Consider the following 21,941-nt stretch of genomic DNA (forward strand, 5'->3'; position numbering starts at 1 on the left):
GGAAGGGTGGAGGGAAGAGAAGATAGATTAACCATCATAGAATCCCTACAGTGTGGAAGGAGGCAATTCAGCCCATCAAGTCTGCACTGACCCTCCGAAAGAGCACCCCACCTAGACCCAATCCCCCGCGCTATCCCCGTAACCACACCTAACCGTTTGCCCCTATGGGGCAATTTAGCATGGCCAATCCACATAACCTTCACAACTTTGGACTATGGGAGAAAACCGGCGCATCCAGAGGAAATCTACGCAGACATGAGGAAAACGTGCAAACCTCACACAGTCACCCGAGGTTGGAATCGAAGCCGGGTCCCTGGCATTGTGAGATAGCAGTGCGAACCACTGTGCCACCCATAATTTAAATGAATGGTATAATAGGTACGAGTGGCTGAATAGCTTTACCCTGTTCCTATGACAGAGGCAGGTTAGCTCTTTGGAAACATCAGGAGAGTTTACAGCTGTAATTCTAATGTTAATGATTAGAATTGTGGATGGTTAAAGGCAGTGAGGAGATCTTGCTCCCATCAACAATTATCTGAGATCTGTTTTCTGTGCGCTCGGTAAAGACCTCCATAACTATATTGATGAATGTATCAAAGCTACCAGGGATTTAACCATTTACACTGCAGAATGGGTTCCAACAGCTTGGATTTCTGGTGTGGTAAATGTTTCAAAGAGTTTCAAATGGATGAACCAGACACTGAACAGTTTACAAATGAGGGATCTTCCATTTAAGACGGAGATGAGGAGAATTTTCTTTTCCACTCACAGGATTGTTAGTAGGTGGAATTCTCGCCCCCCCAGAGAGCAATGGAGGCAGGGTCATTGAATATTTTAAAGGATGAATTAGATAATGTTCTTGACCGACAAGGCTGTAAAAGGTTTTAAGGGAATAGACAGGAAAGTCGAGGCTACAATCAGATCAGTCATGGTGATGCAATGGCAGAGCAGACTAGAGGAGCAAAATAGCTTACTCCGAATTCATACGTACATAAACATATTTCTACGAGTAGATAGTGAGGATAAAACTATGTGCAAAATATATTTTTGGGGCTGAGGACTGTAAAGGCAGCAAGTTGCAGAAAGTTAGGGAGGGTGGTGCAGGCTTCAAGCCAGCCCAGTTGGCTCTGAAGAGACCGTTAACTGCAGATTTGTGACATCCTCTCAATGCAATGCATTCCCACATTAGCAGCTTGAACCAAGGACACCCTCAGTCGCATAGTTCAGAATATTAAGTTTCAATTCAAAATATATTGCACAAATTATTTTTAACTGTCATATTATCCATCCCTAGCTATACACAATCTTTAAGTTTAACCCGACGACCATGGCAGACCAAATGCATCAATGATTGTTAAAGGAGGCTAAGTGAAAGATAAGAGCCGGGATTCTCCCCGACCCGGCGGGGTGGGGTGTCCTGGCGTGTTGGAGTGGCGTGAACTACTCCGGCGTTGGGCCACCCCAAAGGTGCGGAGGGCCAAGCCCTCACATTGAGGGGCTAGGCCCGCACCGGAGTGGTTCCCACTCCGCCGGCTGGTGTGAACGGCCTTTGGCACCACGCCAGCCGGGGCCGAAAGGACTTCGCGGCCGGTGCAAGTCCGTGCATGCGCCGGAGCGTCAGTGGCTGCTGACGTCATACCGGCGCATGCGCAGGGGAGGGGGTCTCGTCCGCCTCCGCCACAGCACAGGGCCACCCACCGATCGGTGGGCCCCGATCGCAGGCCAGGCCGCCATGGGGGCACCCCCCTGGGGTTAGATCGCCCCGCCCAAGGTACTAGTTTTAGCGACTATTGAATGAAGTGTCAGACACCATGTTAGGAGGCAACATGAAAAATGAACAGCCCGTTACAAATGTAGAAACCGCACTAACACTGGTTGTAGGTTACAAGGACAATCTCCAGACTGAAAGAGTTTAACGGCTGACAGAAGCCTCTCCCTCCACTTAAAAGAAATTCTGAAAACCCTGCACTTGCAGTTAACGTTACAACCTCATTAGCAGCATCAATAAATTTGTTAAGCTGAAAATACTTGTTGACAGGATCGGGACTTCAAACCATTGTGCCTAGTACCAGATAAACATCTCACGGGAAGTGAGAGAACTTATACGAGGGGGAGGGACAGTACAACATCACAGTGGTTAGCACTGTTGCTTCACAGTGCCAGGGTCCCAGGTTCGATTCCCGGCTTGGGTCACTGTCTGTGTGGAGTCTGGATGTTCTCCCCGTGTCTGCGTGGGTTTCCTCCGGGCGCTCCAGTTTCCTCCCACAAGTCCCAAAAGGCGTGCTTGTTAGGTGAATTGGACATTCTGAATTTTCCCTCTGTGTACCTGAACAGGCACCCAAGTGTGGTGACTAGGGGCTTTTCACAGGAACTTCATTGCAGTGTTAATGTAAACCTACTTGTGACAATAATAAAGATTATTATTATAAAGATGACCGCCGGGTCACTGTCTGTGTGGAGTTTGCACATTCTCTCCATCTCTGCTTCCGTCTTGCCTCCACAACACAAAGATGTGCAGGGTATGTAGATTAGCCACGCTAAATTGCCGCTTAATGGGGGGAAAAGAACTATAAATATCTTCAGTCTGTACCTTTTCACGACCCAGCATCCCTGAACTAACATGGCCACTTGTTGAATACAACGTAGTACTGCTGTGGAATCTACTCCCGATCCTAGAAGACCCATCAGATTTGCAAATTGCACGACTTTCACTGGGGGGTGGAAAGCAAAGAAGCCCGTTAGAAACAAATAAGTTTCCCCCCTCCTTGAACATTAATAAAAACCATGTACTCAACTTACTGAAGCCAATGTTATAGGCAAGTTACTAGAGTATTTATACAAATACACTAGTAGTGCTTAGAAAAATTCAAATAGAACACAGGATCAATTTTACAAAATACATGCTCCCAGCACAAAATCTCGCCCGCTGGACGAGTTCCTGTGATGTCCAGGCATGTGTGCCCAGTAAACTGGCCCCATGCCAGATTTAGAAAAATTGCCCATTTATCATCTGAATACAACAACATTAATTTATACAGTGTATTTAGTGTAGTAAAACATCCCAAGCTTCTTCACAGGAGTGTTATCAGACAGAACTTGATACCAAGCCATATATGGAGATATTAGCCAGCTTTGTCAATCAGGTAGGTTTTAAAAATCAAAGGAGAGGCAGAAAGGTTTGGGTAGGGAATTCCAGACCTTAGGGCTGAGGCAACTGAAGACATGGTAACCAATAGTGGAGCGATTAAAATGGGCAATGACAAGAGGCCAGAATTATAGGAATGCACAGTTCTTGAAATATTGTAGAGCTGGAGGAAATGACCAAGCTAGAGAAGGGCTGGAGGAAATGGAGGGATTTGTAAAGAAGGATAAAAAGGTCGAGATTTGAGATGGTGTTTGATTGGACGTCAATACAGGTCAGCAAACACAGAGGTGATGGGGTTTTGGCAAGTTAGGGCACGGTCAGCAGAGTTTTGGATGAGCTCAATTTTACAGAGGGTGGAAGACAGGAGGGTGGATGAGCATTTGGAGCAATACAAGAAAATAAACTTATCATTAGATAGTTGCAAACCACTCACCATTCTTGATCAGGGTCCTCACTTGATCTGCGAGGGGAAGAGTCCGTAGCTGAGCCATAGACAGCACATTGCTGGGGGCCAGAGGCACCTTCCTTAAACAAAATGCAGATGAAACTCTGAACAACACAGGTAACCTGCAAAGACTTGCAATCTCAGACTGATTAAAAGAAAACTATAGCTCTTGAACAAAGCTTGCATTATATTCCAATTTGGGTTTAAGGCAACAAAGGAAATTAATCAACTTACAATTCCTCTTCTTCAACTGGAGGCATCAACATGGACAAATACTCACTGCAGAAAGAGTGGAAAAACTGCATGAATAGAAGGCATGACCATCATTTGTACATCACAATACCTGGACATATTAGATTTTCAACAAGGCTTCAGAGTAGAAGCCATGCTCATCAAAGCTGGTCCAGATTAACAAATTATTAGGATGGTGAATCAGGTAGATTCATCTACTCATATTTTTTTTAAAAAGCTATCACACAAGCCTTTAAAATCGAGGGATATCTTGCAAGATGAACCACAAATAGTTTAAAGGTGGTGCTGCTTCGCAATGGTGTTCAATTGACATGAGTTGTATGTTAAATGATCAAAAAGGGAACAGAGCCTTAGGAACGGACAACTCTAAAGGGTTCAAGTCCAGCCAGCAAGCAAAGCAAATGCAGGCCATGATAACAGGTTACCCAGGGCTTTGGCAAAACCTCATACCAATCAAGAGGTTGATGAAAAGTTCAGCCAAGTGTTCAGTCCCTGATCATTATCAAGTCCTGAAAGAGGTGCTCTTAGGTAATTTGGACATTCTGAATTTTCCCTCTGTGTACCTGAACAGATGCTGGAATGTGGCAACTTGGGGCTTTTCACAGTAACTTCATTGCAGTGTTAATGCAAGCCTACTTGTGACAATAAAGATTATTAAAAAAATAATCTAGTGAACAGAGATGGGGGCTCAGCAATGAGGTGATCCTGCAGTCGGCAGGTTGCCAACACCAACTATCCAGAAAGGAAAACTTGCATTTATATAGCATCTTTCACAAATGCTACATGATCCAAGGCATTTTACAGCCAATTAAATAAAAGTGCGGTCACTGTTACAACATAGGAAATGTGGCAGCCAATCTGTGCACAGTAAGCTCGCAGTGATGTGATAATGGCTAGGGTGTTCTATTAGGTGATGTTGGACTGGGAGATGGGAAGAACTCCCCTGATCTTTGCTGCCCACCCTGAGAGCACTGACCAGGTTTAACATTGTGAGTCCGATGAGGTGCTCACAGCTTTCTCATGCGGTGAGAATGCAACTACAGCAAGGGCAGGAAGATGGAAACACACAAAAAGGAAGCTCAATCAATCTCAGCCACGTGTCACAGGTTTGGTTTGTAGGTAGCAAGAAAGTGATTTATTTTGCTTGTTTGTTGGATGAGTTAGGGAGGTGATGGATTTTCTGCTCCTTCTCTTCCAGGGCCTTGTACCACGTATGTTTTACCTGTTGCCAGGTTACCCGGGAGCTGCAGAAAGCAATAAATACAGCTGCTCCCTCTAATTCTCAATCCCCTGCAATGTGCCATTTTCCAGCTCTCCCCTCTCTGCAGCAGTGAGCTTCAAGCGTGGAAATGATGATTTGTGTTATTTTCTGCTATTTTCAGTACTAGTTGGGGAGGTGGGAACCGGCAAGAGGAACAATGCGTGCCCACAAGTGCATTAACACTGGTTTCAGAAACTTGGGGATCGGCCAATTTGACAAACCACCACCAGTTCACGTGATGAGAACTCCTCAATTGTCTAATAACATATCTAAAATGATTTAAAAAAGGGAGAATAAAATTTGGATTTTTTTTCCCCCCCCCCAAAGTAGGTTCATGGAAATAGATGACCAGTCTATTAAAACACAACACAAAACATGATCATTCTCCATTCCCACTCTGACCTGTCTCCTACATGCTTCCATTGAAACTCATACAAACTAGAGGAACAACACCTCATCTTTTGATTGGATATTTTACAACTATCCAAACTCAATAATCAGTTTTAGATCATAACCACCATTACAATTGATTCAGATGCAGGTGCTGGTGTTGATTCTGCTGTTGCCATTTTCAGTTCTTTTACACCCACTTTTCATCCCATTATCACCACGTCCTTTTGCCTTTTAATAGATCCTACCTTCCGTCCTATTACAGACCTTCTCGTCTGTTCTTTGCTCCCCGCCCATCTTGTTCTTGCCTCCACTTGTTCAAAACCTGCTATATTGCCTACATTTCCTAGTTCTGATTAACATTAACTGTGTTTCTCTCTCACTGATGCTTTCTGACCTGCTGAGCGTTTCCAGTATTTTCTGTTTATATTTCAGATTTCCAGTATTTACAGTGTGTTTGGACATCGGGGTCGATGATGAAGCGATACCATCTACATTCTATAATTACAGTAAAGTGATCTTCAGAGATGCCCAGCTCATACCTTGGGGATTTAGTTAACTCGGTTGTCTCCACCATGCCAGCCAGCTGACTGAAAAGATATTGCCGCTCGTGCTCAGACCGGCTGTCCTGTATACACAACACACACATCATCAGTAATCCCAACATACACACAGAAAACACCGCCACTTTGTGCCTATCACAGACACAGGAAACACTGCCCTCTTGTGTCCAGTTCTAATTGTACAATACAGCATAGAGACCGCACAATGCTGTCAAAACCACTGGAAGGTACTTCTTTAAGCTTTATACTATATTTAACTGGCTGCTTTTAATTATGAAAATATTTGCTAGTTTCATAGAAAACACGCAGCCCATAATTATGGAGCATTTATTGGGAGGTGAAGTTGGCCTGATTCTTTAAATGTAGTATGCACCATGTATATCAGTGTCCATGGGGTGGCATGGTAGCATAGTGGTTAGCACTGTTGCCTCACAGCACCAGGGTCCCATGTTCGATTCCCGGCTTGGGTCACTATGTGCGCGGAGTCTGCACGTTCTCGTGTGTCTGCGTGGTTATCCTCAGAGTGCTCTGGTTTCCTCCCACAAATCCCGAAAGACATGCTGCTAGGTAATTTGGACATTCTGAATTCTCCCTCAGTGTTCCTGAACAGGCGCAGGAGTGTGGCGACTAGGGACTTTTCACAATAACCTCAGTGCAGTGTTACTGTAAGCCTACTTGTGGCAATAAAGATTATTTATTATTATCTTAATATTTATTATATGTAATTAAACTGACTCAAAAATAATTTTGGGGATTTAATGTGGACAATACACGATTCCTAAAGTAGATTGGGACAATCTGTTGCCTAATGCAGGAAAAATGAACAGTGAAAGGTAGATGAATAATAATTAGCAATCGTATTCCAACAGGGCAATGTCCAGTTTACATGGAACTATTCATAGGATAAAGAGTGGGGAAACTGGCCTTTTTGGTCCAACCAGTCCATGCTAGTGTTTATCCTCCACTCCAAAACAAAATGACTTGTAATCACGACCACTCACAATTGCACCAGCCATTAAACCTTTAGTCTATCTGGTACACACCAGTTTCATAATGTATGCAATTGACTTTATTCAAAGCGAGTCCGCACATGCATTGGGAGCAGAAGTTATCAAAGCACCCCCTAACTCTATCTCCAATAAGAGAGCAACTAACACCACATGGTGGAAATGGAAAGGTGACCAACAATAGCCCAGGCTCCTTTGACCTTAAAATGTACCCCCCGGGGGGTGGGGGGGGGGACTTAGGTTTCCCAATGCTGCTGCTACTTCTAATCCCAGACCCGGAAAACTCCATCAGGAAATTATGGCATCACGGCACTGAAGACTCGGGTTCGATCCCGGCCCCGGGTCGCTGTCCATGTGGAGTTTGCACATTCTCCCCGTGTCTGAGTGGGTTTCACCTCCACAACTCAAAGAAGTGCAGGCTAGGTGAATTGGCCACGCTAAATTGTCCTTTAATTGGAAAATAATTGAATTGGGTACTAAATTGGTAGAGGGATTGAGTTTCGGAGCCATGAGGTTATGTTGCAGCTGTACAAAACTCTGGTGCGGCCACATTTGGAGTATTGCGTGTAGTTCTGGTCGCTGCATTATAAGAAGGATGTGGAAGTATTAGAAACAGTGCAGAGGAGATTTACCAGGATGTTGCCTGGTATGGAGGGTAGATCTTATGAGGAAAGGCTGAGGGACTTGAGGCTGTTTTCGTTAGAGAGCAGAAGGTTAAGAGGTGACTTAATAGAGGCATACAAGATGATCAGAGGATTAGATAGGGTGGACAGTGAGAGCCCTTTTTCCTCAGATGGTGATGGCTAGCATGAGGGGACATAGCTTTAGATTGAGGGGAGATAGATATAGGACAGATGTCAGAGGTAGGTTCTTTACTCAGAGAGTGTTAAGGGCGTGGAATGCCCTGCCTGCAACAGTAGTGAACTCACCAACATTAAGGGCATTTAAATGGCCACTGGATAAACATATGGATGATAATGGAATAGTGTAGATGGGCTTTAGATTGGTTTCACAGGTCGGCGCAACATCGAGGGCCGATGGGCCTGTACTGCGCTGTAATGTTCTATGTTCTAAATTTATTTAACAAAAAGGAAATTATGGCATTTTGACGTGGGATTTTCTGAATGGACTTTCTATCCCAACATCAAATAGATTCCCTCAGCCACTCTTAAATTCTGTTTAAGTGGTAAGAACATCCTAAATTAAGTCACGATAAACTGAAATTAAATTATAAGGTGTGGGGGAACAGAGGCGTTAACAGGTAGCTGGCCAAACAGTCATTTGGTAGTACAGAACTTGAATATTGCCTAAAAGAGACATTTTGTTGAAAAGGTTTTGTCTTGTACTCATCAGGATAATCGCAAGATTCCCAATGCCATGGGGTGATGCTCCTGATGACTGCAAGACGAAAAGCTTCGACAAAATTTATTTTTTCAGCAATGCATAAGATATCCATTTGAAGTCTTGTGCATCCGTTTTCATACTGAGAGGATAGAGTGACTGTAAGCCTTTCAAGGGCTAGACATTTAGTGTACCTTCACACCACTGTAATGGAGGTGATACCAGGGCTCTTCTGCCTGTTTCTTCTGCAGGAACTCATAAGACTGGATACGACGCTGCCGAGCTTGCTCACTCTCAGGACGTGAGAAACGTACCTAAGTACAGCATAACAAAGATGATTTCTGGTACAGATATACGTATGAACAGATCACACAATAAACATATCTTAAGACACCGCAATAGCATTGGGAAAACACAATTAATGTACATTGTTGTAATGCAATAATTGATAAAACAAGCTATGGATCATACATGAAACAAGCTATGGATCATACATGAAACAAGCTATGGATCATACATGAAACAAGCTATGGATCATACATGAATATAACAACTTGCATTTACACAGCACCATTAAAATTATTTTTATTCATTCATGGGATGTGAGCGTCACCGGTAAGGGGAGGATTTATTGCCCATTCCTACATGCCCCTGAGAAGGTGGTGAGCTGCCTTCTTGAAATGCTGCCTGGTCTAGGTAGTGCTGTTGAGGAGTACCAGATCTCGACCCAGTGACAGTGAGGGACCACCAACATGGTTCGAAGTTAGGATAGTGTGCATCCCGGAAGGGAATTTGCAGCTGATGGTGTGCCCATGCACACGCTGCCCTTGTCCTTCTGGGTGGTAGTGGTTGTGAGTTTGGAATGTGCTGTCAGAGATATACCAATACATCCCAAGGCACATCACAGGAATGTTAGCAAACAAAATCTCACACACCACACAAGACATTAGGGTGGGGATAGGGGGAAGGTTTTAAGGAGCACCATCAAGAGGAAACGTAGGCGGAGAAAGAATTCCAAAGTTGGGCCATGTGAAAACACACCTACCAATGATGAGCCAAACCCAAGTCCATTCTGTGTGATTGTGCTCAAGGATATTTTATTACTTCAAGGCTTTTCTACTTCATGTACAAGCTCAGTGATCTCTCACAGAGGGTCTGCACCAACCCTTTGACAGAGCACCCTACCTAGGCCCACTCCCCCGCCCTATCCCTGTAAGCCCACCTAACCTTCGACATCAAGGGGCAATTTCCATGCCCAATCCACCTACTCTGCACATCTTTGGACTGTGGGAGGATATCGGAACATCCGAAGGAAACTCATGCAGACACGGGGAGAACATGTAAACTCCACATATCGCCCAAGGTTGAAATTGAACCCGGTCCATGATGTTGTGACACAGTAGTGCTAAGCACTGTCTCATTGCGCCGCGCTGATGGTTTGCAACAGACTCCCCTCCACACAGTATTGACATCTGCTGTGGTATAAGCCACAGGCATCCTCCCCAGGGAGTCTACTAATAACATGTAAGCCTAAAATGGAGTGTCATCAGGCTATTTGACGACAAAAGGTTTCAGTTGAAACCTGTCCCCACTTGATACATGTACGAAGGGCAGCACAGTAGCATTGTGGATAGCACAATCGCTTCACAGCTCCAGGGTCCCAGGTTCGATTCCAGCTTGGGTCACTGTCTGTGCGGAGTCTGCACATCCTCCCCGTGTGTGCGTGGGTTTCCTCCGGGTGCTCCGGTTTCCTCCCACAGTCCAAAGATGTGCAGGTTAGGTGGATTGGCCATGCTAAATTGTCCTTAGTGTCCAAAATTGCCCTTAGTGTTGGGTGGGGTTACTGGGTTATGGGGATAGGGTGGAGGTGTTGACCTTGGGTAGGGTGCTCTTTCCAAGAGCCGGTGCAGACTCGATGGGCCGAATGGCCTCCGTCTGCACTGTAAATTCTATGAATAGTTCAGCAGAGGTCGCTGGAGACTTGGGACACTTGTGAAGAATGGAATCCCCAAACGGAATCCTTTCCCAACCCACAGACTCCGGAAGTAAACAAGGCCATTGACTAGACATGAAACCTTCCACTCTACAAGAAAAGATAAACTTGCCGTTATAAAGTGCCTCCCGCTCCCTCAGGATTATCCAAAGGTGCTACAGTGAATAAAGTACTTTTGAAGCTGTTTGCACTACGAGCCGTAAGCTCATTTTCAGAAACCCTTAAAGTGACACTGCTTTAAAAAGTCTAAATAACCAGAGGATAAAAGGCTTAGACAATGCAACCAGGTAAACCCAAATTTCAGCACTCAGCTGGCAACTTGCAACAAAAATGATAACGGAATTCTAAAGAACGGTTTCTTTTGTATTCGAGCAATTGTATGGTGGTAATGAATTTGGTTCCACTTACAGTTATCTGTTTAACATCATCTTCTGCCTCATCCTGAGAAGAGTCACCAGCTGCAGAAGAACAACAACATGAGACATCAACATGACTTGACTTTGGCAGGAGACTGATGTGTGTTTCTGGTCACCGCCCCTCCACATCCCAGCACCATATTCTCTCAGTACAGGCTGGGGTATTAAACAGAATATGCAACACAAACAGGTCACTTGGCCCTAAAATTTAAATAATTATTTGATGGAATGTGGGTGTCGCTGACTAGGCCAGCATTTGTTCCCCATCCCTAATTGCCCTTGAGAAGGTTGTAGTGAGCTGCCTTCTTGAACCGCTGAAGTCCATGTGGTGTTGGTACTGTAGCCACCTGGGGTGGCCACTGCCCAACACAAAATGGAAGATTGCAAGGAATGCAGGGAAAATGGACATGTTGTAAAGCAAGCAGCTTGCAAAGAGATTGTATATTGGGACGACTGCAGAAACCAGTTTTGACTGTTGCAGAAACCAGACAGCACTGTGAAAAGAAACCAGTTAACATACTAATGAGGCGATACCGGGCGATCCCCAGATACAATGGAAACAAGTTAAACACAGATCGATACATTCTATGGACGGCCAGACCCTTTGGCGCCAGAGGAGCCCAAAACAATAAGTCCCAAAAACTGCCCCAGCGACCGAGGAACTGCCCCATGATTGGGGGGTTCAAACATATCGATTGGGAAGAGACCCAATCGATTCCAAGCAGGTAAAGGAGTCCGCCCAAAGGGGCGCGGATCCCCTGGCACCTATAAAAGAAAGGTCCCACACATGGTTCAGTCTCCTGTCTCCTGATCCAGCCTTCGGACAGCAGCCACCAACAAGTAAGTGCCTCCCAACGACCGCTACCAGAGATAGGCACTCCTGACCCCCTTTTTAATTGATACCAACCTGAAGTCTGCAGACCAGAGCAGAGCAAGAGGCCTTGTTCCCTGACCCAGCAGTTCCTTCGAGATAAGTATTAGTTGTTTAGCGGTAGGCATAAGTTTAATCCTTTTAGCGTGTGCATGGGTAGTTATTATAATTGTATTATAATAAACTCTAGTTATTTGGACTTACTAATTGGTGTACGGTTTTACTGCTTTGAACTTCACCTTGAAGCTTGTGGCGGTGTCTTAACAATACCTGGCGACTCCAGAGCTTAGACAAGAAACAGAGCCAAATTGAGTGTTCAGCACACTCACACAGAAATCACACCATATAGTGGCGACTCCGCCGGGACTCGATTAGAAGTGGCCCCCCACTCCGAGAGAACCCAGAAATTTGAATTGGAAATCCAATTGGGAAAAGGAAAAACCACAAGCGTTCAAGGAGTTCAAATCAATAGTCATAATTCGGAAGTGTGTTTTTGCATGCGTAACTAACAGGGTTGTAAGGTTAAACCGAGAGATTTTTGTTGTGTCAAACTGTCGGGAGTTTTATAATCGGAACATAGCGAAAGCCGTACCCGTATTTAAAAGCATTACCTGATCATCCCCTGTTCCAAATTAAAGAGAGAAAGAGGAAATGGCCATGCAGGCAATGGAACGCCTCATGAACCCAGAGCAGTTCGTGGTCGCAGCGACCAGCAGCAGCAGAGTAGGCCAGTGTCCTGTATGGGAGCTGGAACTCAGAAAATATCTCAAAGGGAAAGGATGGCCCCTTTGGAGTGAGTTTTGTGTGAATGAGGAGACAGGTCCCGGGAGTATAGGACATACTTGGTGGGAGAACCTTTCTCAAATTCACAGGAAGAATTTAAGTAAAGCACGCAAGCCGATGGCAATTGTGTCCTGCTTGGCACAATTGCGAGGCACAGAGGAGGTCGTTCGGACGCTCCGAGCAGAATTAGAGGAAAGGAATAGGATGAGCAAAGTGGATGTCAGGGACATCGAAAAGGAAAACCTAGAGTTAAGAAGGAAGCTGGCAAAGAAGGCTAGAGAGGTGGATGATGCCAAGAGGGCACATCAGTCCAGTCTAGCCCATCTGAGCAGTTCCCAAACCCAATATGAAAAGGCCTATCAAGATGTGCAGCGTGCAGTCCTGATAAGAGAAGAGTCAGAAAAGCAGGTAGAGGCACTGCAAAGGCAATGCTCTGACCTAAAGGCAGCTTTAAGAGCACTCCATGCTGCCACCACTGAGCAAAGGCAAAGCACAGTGGATCACGCGAAGTGTAGGAAGCAGATTGCGGAGCTGCAATCTCTGCTTTCCGTACAGAATGGGTTCCAAAGCACCTTTGGAACACAGTTAGATGAGGAAAATGCCCCAGATTGGCAAGAATTGAGCAAGACAGCGCAGCGCTATGTTCAGGGAACATGTGCGCCAGCAGCGCAACAGAAAAGGAAAGCGCCCCAACCCCCCACAGATCAGATAGCACCCGCACCTATGAACCCAGTCACCACCCAAAGAAAGGCAACCACAGAAGGCGCACCCGACATCACCTACACCACCCCCTTAACTGTAACACAACTCAGGGACGCGTGTGAGAAAATCACCCCGTTTCTCCCCACTGCAGACCCCCACCAATTTTTCACAAAAGTAAAACAGCAGGCTACCATGTACGGCCTGGATGAGCGAGAGCAAGTGAAGCTCACAGTTTTGAGTTTAGACTCATCAGTAGTTGCAGCCCTCCCCGACCCACAGAACATTGGAGGAGGCACCCTCGAGGAGATGCATACATCTATTTTAGACACGATAGGGTACAATAGAGGAGACCCAGTCGAAGGTCTAAATAAGTGTAGGCAGAAAAGGACAGAGCATCCTACAGGATTCGCAGGAAGGCTGTGGATTCATTTCACTGCCGTTTTTGGTGATTTAGACCGCGCACATTTAACCCGAGATAATATGGTTAAATGGACCCGCACCATAATCTCCCACGCCACAGATGCAGGACAGAATGTCTGCAGCAATTATGACCCCTCAGAAGAGGCCCATAATGAAAAATGGGTCTTGAAAAGATTGTCCATCCACAATAAAACAGCATTTATAAATCCCGAAGAAGAGCAGGCAGATGCAGACATGCATCCAGTTAAAACACATCAAAACCACACATGTGTACATGAGGGAAGGAACAGCCCACAGCAGACCAAGTCACAGGAATGTTTTAACTGTGGACAGTTAGGACATTACGCTCGAGAATGTCAAGCCCCCCCCCCCCGAAACAGCAACAGAATCAGCCCACCAATGCCCCCCGAAGCAGCAACAAAACCAACAGCCCCGACCCCCCACTCAGGGAACAATGCACCAGAGTGCCTGCTCCGCCTTATGTGCCTCAGGGGTCATGTTACAACTGTAGGCAGCCAGGACACTTCGCCCGAGATTGCAGGAGACCCCCAGCACCAGCTAGACCCGCCCCCAGATATGAAAGAGAACACCACCCACAGCTGTTACTGTGCGTTGGTAGTGGAGGGAGTGAATGTTCGTGGATGGAATGCCAATCAAGTGGGCTGCTTTGTCCTGGATGGTGTTGAGTGTTGTTGGAGCTGCACTCATCCAGGCGAATGGGGAGTATTCCATGGCACTCCTGATGGTGGATAGGTTCTGGGCAGTCAGGTGTTGAGTTGCTCTCCGCAGAATTCCCAGCCTCTGATCTGCTTATAATCACACAGTTAACATGGATGGTCCTGTTCAGTTTCTGGTTAATGGCAGCACAGTGGCACAGTGGTTAGCACTGCTGCCTCACAGCATCAGTGACCCAGGTTCAATTCCGACCTTGACTGTGTGGAGTTTGCGCATTCTCCCTGTGCCTGCGTGGGGGTACCTCCGGGTGCTCCGGTTTCTTCTCAGTCGCAAGATATGCAGGTTGGGTGGGGTTATGGGGAGTGGGCCTAGGTGAGATACTCTTTCGGGCAGGGGAGGGGTTCAGTGCAGATTCGATGGGCCAAATGGCCTGCTTCTGCACTGTAGGGATCCTATGATGTTGATAGCAGGGGATACAATGATGGGAATGCCATTGAATGTCAAGTCAAGAGTTAGATTCTGTGGTAAACGTCACTGCCCCTCATTAGCCCAAGCCTGAATGTTGTCTGGGTCTTGCTGCATATGGACATGGACTGCTTCAGTATGTAAAGAATCGCAAATGGTGAGCATTGTGCAATCATCAGCAAACATTCCTATTCTGACTTAAAAAAAAAAAAATTTAGAGTACACAATTAATTTTTCCAATTAAGGGGCCATTTAACATGGCCAATCCACCTACCCTGCACATCTTTGGGTTGTGGGGGCGAAACCCACGCAGACACGGGGAGAATGTGCAAACTCCACACGGACAGTGACCAAGTGCCGGGATCACAACACCGTGAGGCAGCACTGCTGACCACTGCGCCACCGTGCTGCCCTCCCAGTCTGACTTTATAATGGAGGGAATGTCATTGATGAAGCGATTGAAGATGGCTGGACCTCGGACTCCCCCGTGAAGAACTCCTGCAGTAATGCCCTGGGGCTGAGATGATTGACCTCCAACAATCAGAGCAACCTCATCTGACAATCAGCATATTCTCTCCCTGATTTCCTCTTAAATGCATCTATGCTAGTTGCTTCAACCACTTATTATGGTAGCAAGATGCACGTTCGCACCACTCTCCCGAGTAAATAAACTTCTCCTGAATTTCCTATTGGATTTATTAGTGACCATCATATTTATGGCCTGTACTTCCGATCCTAATCTCAGGAAAAGAGCACCAGCCTGTTCAATCTTTCCTGATAAGTTTGTGTTGGTATCATTCTTATAAAATTTATGGCTGGGAGAAAACGTCCCAAATTAACCTTACTGGGTAGGGAGCCAAAGGCTCACTTTTTCAGAGCTCAGGAAGTGTCACACACAAGTTTTGTACTTGACATTTAGACTGGCTGATGCTTGGGCATTGTATGCACTCATCTGCTGCTAAAGTCCTTTCTAAGCAACTTGAAAGGTTGATTCATGAAGCACAAGCAACTGTTGGTTGAGTCTGACCCAATTCCCTACCTTCATTTGCAGCCTCTCGTTCCCTGTGTTTTGCATCCGCTTTATCCAAGTAGGAAAAACTAGGTCTCAGCTGTAGTATCCCATGTAACGGAGTGACATGTAGCTCCCCTGTCATACAATGATGGAAGACAAAAAGTTTATCAACAGCATCCACAAACATTGTCCGGAAGGTTAACTCCCTGAAATTACCATTGAATCCCTACTGTGCAGAAGGAGACCATTTGGCCCATCAAGTCTGTACCGACCCTCTGAAAGACTTTTTTAAAATTTAGAGTACCAATTATTTTCTTTCCAATTAATGGGCAGTTTGGCGTGGCCAATCCACCTACCCTGCACATCTTTGGGTTGTGGGGGTGAAACCCTCGAAGACATGGGGAGAATGTGCAAACTCCACACTGACAGTGACCCAGGGCCGGGATTCGAACCCGGGTCCTCAGCGCCGTAGTCCCAGTGCTAATCACTGTGCCACATGCCACCCCACCCTCTGAAAGATACCCATTCCTCTGCCTTATCCCTGTAACCCATCCAACCTGCACATCTTCGACAATAAAGAGCAATTTAGCATGGCCAATCCACCTAACCTGCACATCTTTGGTCTGTGGGAGGAAACCGGAGCACCCGGAGGAAACCCACAGACACGGGGAGAACGTGCAGACTCCGCACAGACAATGACACAAGGCTAGAATTGAACCGGGTCCCTGACGCTGAGGCAGCGATACTAACCAAAGTGCCCCCCACCCCGTGTACTCTGCTTCCTCCAAGTTACTCTATTACTGAAAGGTGACATTTCAGTCTGGTGCAATGGTGGGGAATTCACACGCGTATGAATTGTGCAATGTCTCTTTTGTATCACATTTTTGCACATTTTATAGATTTACTCTCTCCGAACTTAAATAACCCAGAGACACAACAAGCAGACACAGATCTGTCCAGCTCATCAGATCTTAAATACAATTCTCTCTGGAACAGTAACTGCAGCCATGAGGTTGCCCCTGCCCCATGATAGATCCGTCCTCTTCTTCAAAACTAGGTGCATCTCATGTCCTGCAGTTGGGCCCACTTCTCTCACCTTTTCTGTAGACTGCAGCTGCGTAGCGGGAGGTGTTGATGGCAGATTGGATGGATGAGAAGATCTGTTTGTCCATGAGCTTCCTGGAGATGGGAGAGGAGAAAGCTGCAGAGATTAAAATGCTCATCAATGTAGAGATAAACTAACAATGGCAACAGGTAGGTCCCAAACTGAAGAAAATGAGGGGTAGGGGGACTCTATAACTAGGATTTGATCTGAGGCGTGACCTAACAATGCTGCTGCGGTAGAGTTCACTTCCTCTAAAGGCAAACCACCCCTATTCTTGATGTTACTTACGTTGCATAGGTACTTCCAGAATCATCAGTACAGGTTCCATCAACATTGAGAGCAATCTGTTCCCCTTTGCTGCGGCAGTAGTTGGGACTCACTGTGTCGATCGCCATTTCCACCTCGACCTGAGCAGAAAAGCAAGTTAGAATCAGTAAGGTAACAGCCTGGCCACAAAGGAAGAGGTGTCAATGGTGGGGACTAGAGGGGGAGGGAGGTATGTTTTGTCACACGAGGGAGGTATTAGGAAATTGGATCCAGAAATAAGACCCCAATGCAGCAGGCAATTTAGGGGTTAAAAGACTAAGGGGAAAAAAAACTACCAGCACAGTCAGAGGGATACGCCCACACCTGGCTGAGTTACATCGTCCCAGTTAGACTTAAACTCATTAGTGGGAATACACAGAATGCCCCATGTCCATTTACCGTTGAGATACGCCTGCTATTATGGGTGGCACAGTAGCATAGTGGTTAGCACTGTTGCTTAACAGCACCACAATTCCAGGTTCAATTCCTGGCTTGAGTCACTGTCTGTGCAGAGTCTGCACGTTCTCTGTGTCTGTGGGGGTTTCCTCCGGGTGCTCCGATTTCCTCCCACAAGTCCCGAAAGATGTGCTGTTAGGTGAATTGGCCATTCTATATTCTCCCTCAGTGTACCCGAACAGGTGCCGGAGTGTGACGATTAGGGTCTTTTCACATTAACTTCATTGCAGTGTTAATGTAAGCCTACTTGTGACAATAAAGTTATTAATTATTATTAGTCCATTACAGAGTCTGATGGCCCCGTTGTCCGTCAATGGGAGGTTAGTTGCCTATCAATAGCATGGCTCTCGTTCTTTTGTATAAATGGGAGTGGGCAATGAAGCAGGATGACGCTGATGGGGTCAGGTTTTGAAACCCGAGCAGAGATTCTTTGTTTGAGGGGCTGGGCGGAGCTTAGATGGAGAGAGAAGGAATGCTATTTTGAACAGGTACGGCAGAAGGCTTTGGAAAACAACTGAGAAGACTTTGGAAAAAAGCTTCAGAATGAATGTCCCTACCGGAAGAAAAAAATGCATTGTAAATGCTTGTGAAAGTGGCATGAGAGCTGCATGATCTGTTACAGTGTTGTTTAATGGGATCTAGTGTGTAAAGGTTAAGAAACTGCATGTAATGTGTTATTGTTAGGGTTGAAGTTTAAAACTTTAAATATTGTTGTATTTTCTTTTAACGAAGTTTGTTTATAAAATAACCGAGCCCTATTTCTTATATTATCACTCCTGAAACAAAACGATCTTTCCACACCATCTTAAAACTTTTTTTTTTTTTTTTTATTCTCCTTTTTCACATTTTCTCCCAAATTTATGCCCAACAATAAACAATAATCAGTAACAAATGTAATATCAATCCCCATATCAATAACAACGATCCCATCCTCACACCAAACTCCAAACATTGGCCCGCATATTCACATAAACAAATGACAAAAAGGAATCAAGAATCACCCATAGGTCACCTTTAATACATACAGTCCCCCTCCCCCCAACCCTCCCAGCCCCAAACCTCCCTAATGTTTGATGTGATCCAATTCTCAAAAGTGCATAATGAATAATGCCTACGAATTGTAGAATCCCTCCATCCTTCCCTTCAGTTCAAATTTGACCTTTTCAAGCGTTAAGAATTCCAGCAGATCCCCCCACCACGCCAGGGCACAGATGGAGAGGTTGATCCCCACCCCAACAGGATCCGCCTTCGGGCAATCAACGAGGCGAAGGCTACAACATCTGCCTCCCCTCCCGTTTCCAATCCCGACTGGTCCGACACCCCGAATATGGCCTCCCGTGGGCCTGGATCCAGTTTCACGTGCACCACTTTAGAGATTACCTAAACACCTCCTTCTAGTAATCCTCCAGCTTTAGACAGGACCAAAACATACGAACGTGGTTTGCGGGGCCTCCCCCACAACGTTCACACACATCTTCTACACCCTCAAAGAGCCGGCTCATCCTCGCCTTTGTACGGTGTGCCCTATACACCACCTTCAGCTGTATCAGCCCCAATCTCGCACACGAGGTGGAGGCGTTCACTCTCCGGAGCACCTCACACCAGAACCCCTCCTCCATACCCTCTCCCAATTCTTCCTCCCACTTTGCTTTGATCCCTTCTAGCGGCGCCATCTCCTCCTCCAAAATAGCCCAGTAAACCGCCAATACTACCCCCTTCTTCAGTCCCCCTGTCGTCAGCACCTCCTCTAGCAATGTGGAAGCCAACCGTCTTAAAACTTAAATGTTTTTTTTAAAGAAAATATTTTATTTTCACAGTTTAACACATTAACATCTCTTAAACAACCGCGCAGCCCGACACACGTAAAGAAAAAGAAAAAACGTGAAAATGTTATGGTCCTGGTCCAGTCTCTTAGCCACTGTTTATAATAATAATCATCTTTATTGTCATAAGTAGGCTTACATTAACACTGCAATGAAGTTACTGTGAAAAGCCCCTGGTCGCCACATTCCGGCGCCTGTTTGGGTACACTGAGGGAGAATTCAGAATGTCCAAATTGCCTAACAAGCACGTCTTTCGGGACTTGTGGGAGGAAATCCACACAGACCCAGGGTGAACGTGCAGACTCCCCTCAGACAAGTACCCAAGCGGGAATCGAACCTAGAACCCTGGTGCGGTGAAGCAACGGTGCTAACCACTGTGCTACCGTGCTGCCCATATGTGCTGCTGAGAGCTGACCAGGCGGCCGTAAGAGTGTGTGAATACATGTGCGAAGGGGGCACATGCAGAGAATGTACACCACAGAAACAGGACATGCAGCCCAACAGGCCCACTTTAGCATTTATATTTGGCACGAGCCTCCTCCCAATCCTCTTCACATCATTGCATCAACACGTCCGTTTATTCCTTTCTCCCTCATGTGCTCCTTTGGCAGTTGTGCTTTCAACTGCCTGGACCCTAATTTCTGGAGTTGCCCTCCCTGAACCTCTCCACCTCTTCAACCTCCTTAAAACCCACTTATTTGACCAATATATCTACTAATAAATGGCTTGGTGTCAGATTTTGTTTCATAATTATCCTGTGCATCATATTTTACAGGTTAAACAGTTAGCATCCCCTAAATTATATCTATATTATTCACCTCAACTACTCCTTGCTGCAAGTTCCACTCCCTCTGGGAAGAATTTCTCCTGAATACCCCATTGGATTTATCAGTGCCTATCTTATATTTATGTCTCCTAGATATGGTTTCACCCACAATTTTCCCCATATCTTCCCAACTAAATCCTTTCATAATTTTGAAAGTCTTTATCAGGTCACCCCTTAACCTCTGTTCTCCTAGAGAAAAGAGCCCAGCTTGTCCAGTTTTGTCAGATAGCTGTAATCTTTCAGTTGCAGTTTTACCTTGGACAGTATTTTCAACCTCTCCAGTGTCTCTGCACCCTGTTTGTAAAATGGAAATGAGAACTGTTGACAGTACCCCAAGTATGGTCTAAGGCTCAATGCAAGTTTGATCTATTTCCCTGCTTTTCAATTTGATACACAGGAGTGTACAGTTCACGCTGTTGGGTACATTGGTTGTTTTAATGGACATGGAGGGGCACAGATGAATCAATCCCCCCACAGAAATATAGGAATTTACACTGAGTTTTTAGAAATCTGGGAATAATAATCTAGCATCAGTAAGAGTGACCACTAAGTTATCAAATTGTTGTAAAACAATTGCGCCACATCCCAATTCTTGAGGCATGTGGATCAGCCTGCTCCCTGGCTCCCACAGGCAGGATGGATTGATAGCCTATCTTTTGTATCTCTGTATCATTCTACCTGCCCATCTTTGGTGGCCCAGGGTTAAACAAGATTAAAAACCCAACAGGCTTGCCACCCTCACATTGATACAACTCCCGCTGCCTCAGGAAGGCAGACAGCATTATCAGAGACCCCTCCCACCCAGGCTTTGCCTTCTTCCACATCTGAAGACCCGCACATTCAGACATAGGAACAGCTTCTTCCCCACAGCTACTAGACCCCTCAACGACTCTCCCTCGGACTGATCTGTTCCCTGTAAGAATACTATCCACGACACCCTAAGCTGCTCTTGCTCATGTATTTGCTTTGTTTGGCCCATTGTTCCACACTGTAACCAATCACTGTTTGCCGATGTACCACTTGTCAATGTACTTTGTCGATTATTCTTTTTTGTCTACTAAGTACGCACTGTGCGTTTCCTTGGCCGGGAAATACTTTTCACTGTACTTCGGTACATATGACAATAAATCAAATTAAATCAGGCATGCTCTTCTTCCCCAATGGGATTACCTCACTGAAGGATGGAACAGTGACAATTCCATAGACTCAGAGGGAACTTACTTTCTGTTGTTTAGGTTTTATTCTTGCTGATAAATGGGTGACATCATCGTATTTCATTGTAGCTGGACGCACAGGATACTGGAAATGAGAGAGAGGAGAGAATAAAGGAACAGCTTTCTCACAGAGTGTAAGTGTCAAAGATTAAAATTACTATGAAGTGCAGAATAAAGGAATCTGGCGTGACACACCTGGAACAGGTACAGTTTCTCCGCTAGACTCTTGGCCAGGTGTACTTCGATCTGAGAGCAAAGACAGATTCATTGTCAGGGAAAGTCGATGGGTCGTTCCAAATATCTCCTATAAACACACTTCACTTCAGCTCACTTTGCATTTGCCCCACACAATCCCAATGCGTTCATTTTAACTTTAATAGCAATTCACCTTCTGCCAATTTTGTGCATGGCAGCTTCCATAAGAGCAATGTGATAACGATCAGATAAGTTGTTTTCATAATGCTGACTGA

The 21,941-nt window shown here is 45.6% G+C and overlaps 1 protein-coding gene across 3 annotated transcripts in view; it reads right to left on the minus strand.

The window, feature by feature from the left end:
- Window positions 1-21,941, minus strand: part of polr3e (polymerase (RNA) III (DNA directed) polypeptide E) — a 91,597-nt gene that overhangs the window by 51,499 nt on the left and 18,157 nt on the right. For all 3 annotated transcript variants that reach the window (XM_038819730.1, XM_038819729.1, XM_038819728.1), the window contains 11 exons: window positions 21,667-21,717; window positions 21,479-21,556; window positions 17,135-17,253; window positions 16,838-16,920; window positions 15,769-15,876; window positions 10,806-10,855; window positions 8,599-8,718; window positions 6,036-6,121; window positions 3,825-3,869; window positions 3,579-3,670; window positions 2,591-2,711 (listed from right to left, as the gene is read on the minus strand). In XM_038819730.1, the coding sequence (XP_038675658.1) occupies window positions 2,591-2,711; window positions 3,579-3,670; window positions 3,825-3,869; window positions 6,036-6,121; window positions 8,599-8,718; window positions 10,806-10,855; window positions 15,769-15,876; window positions 16,838-16,920; window positions 17,135-17,253; window positions 21,479-21,556; window positions 21,667-21,717 (953 nt within the window). The remainder of the gene's footprint in view (window positions 1-2,590; window positions 2,712-3,578; window positions 3,671-3,824; window positions 3,870-6,035; window positions 6,122-8,598; window positions 8,719-10,805; window positions 10,856-15,768; window positions 15,877-16,837; window positions 16,921-17,134; window positions 17,254-21,478; window positions 21,557-21,666; window positions 21,718-21,941) is intronic.

The sequence above is a fragment of the Scyliorhinus canicula genome, chromosome 15, assembly GCF_902713615.1.
Source record: "Scyliorhinus canicula chromosome 15, sScyCan1.1, whole genome shotgun sequence".
Taxonomy (NCBI): domain Eukaryota; kingdom Metazoa; phylum Chordata; class Chondrichthyes; order Carcharhiniformes; family Scyliorhinidae; genus Scyliorhinus; species Scyliorhinus canicula.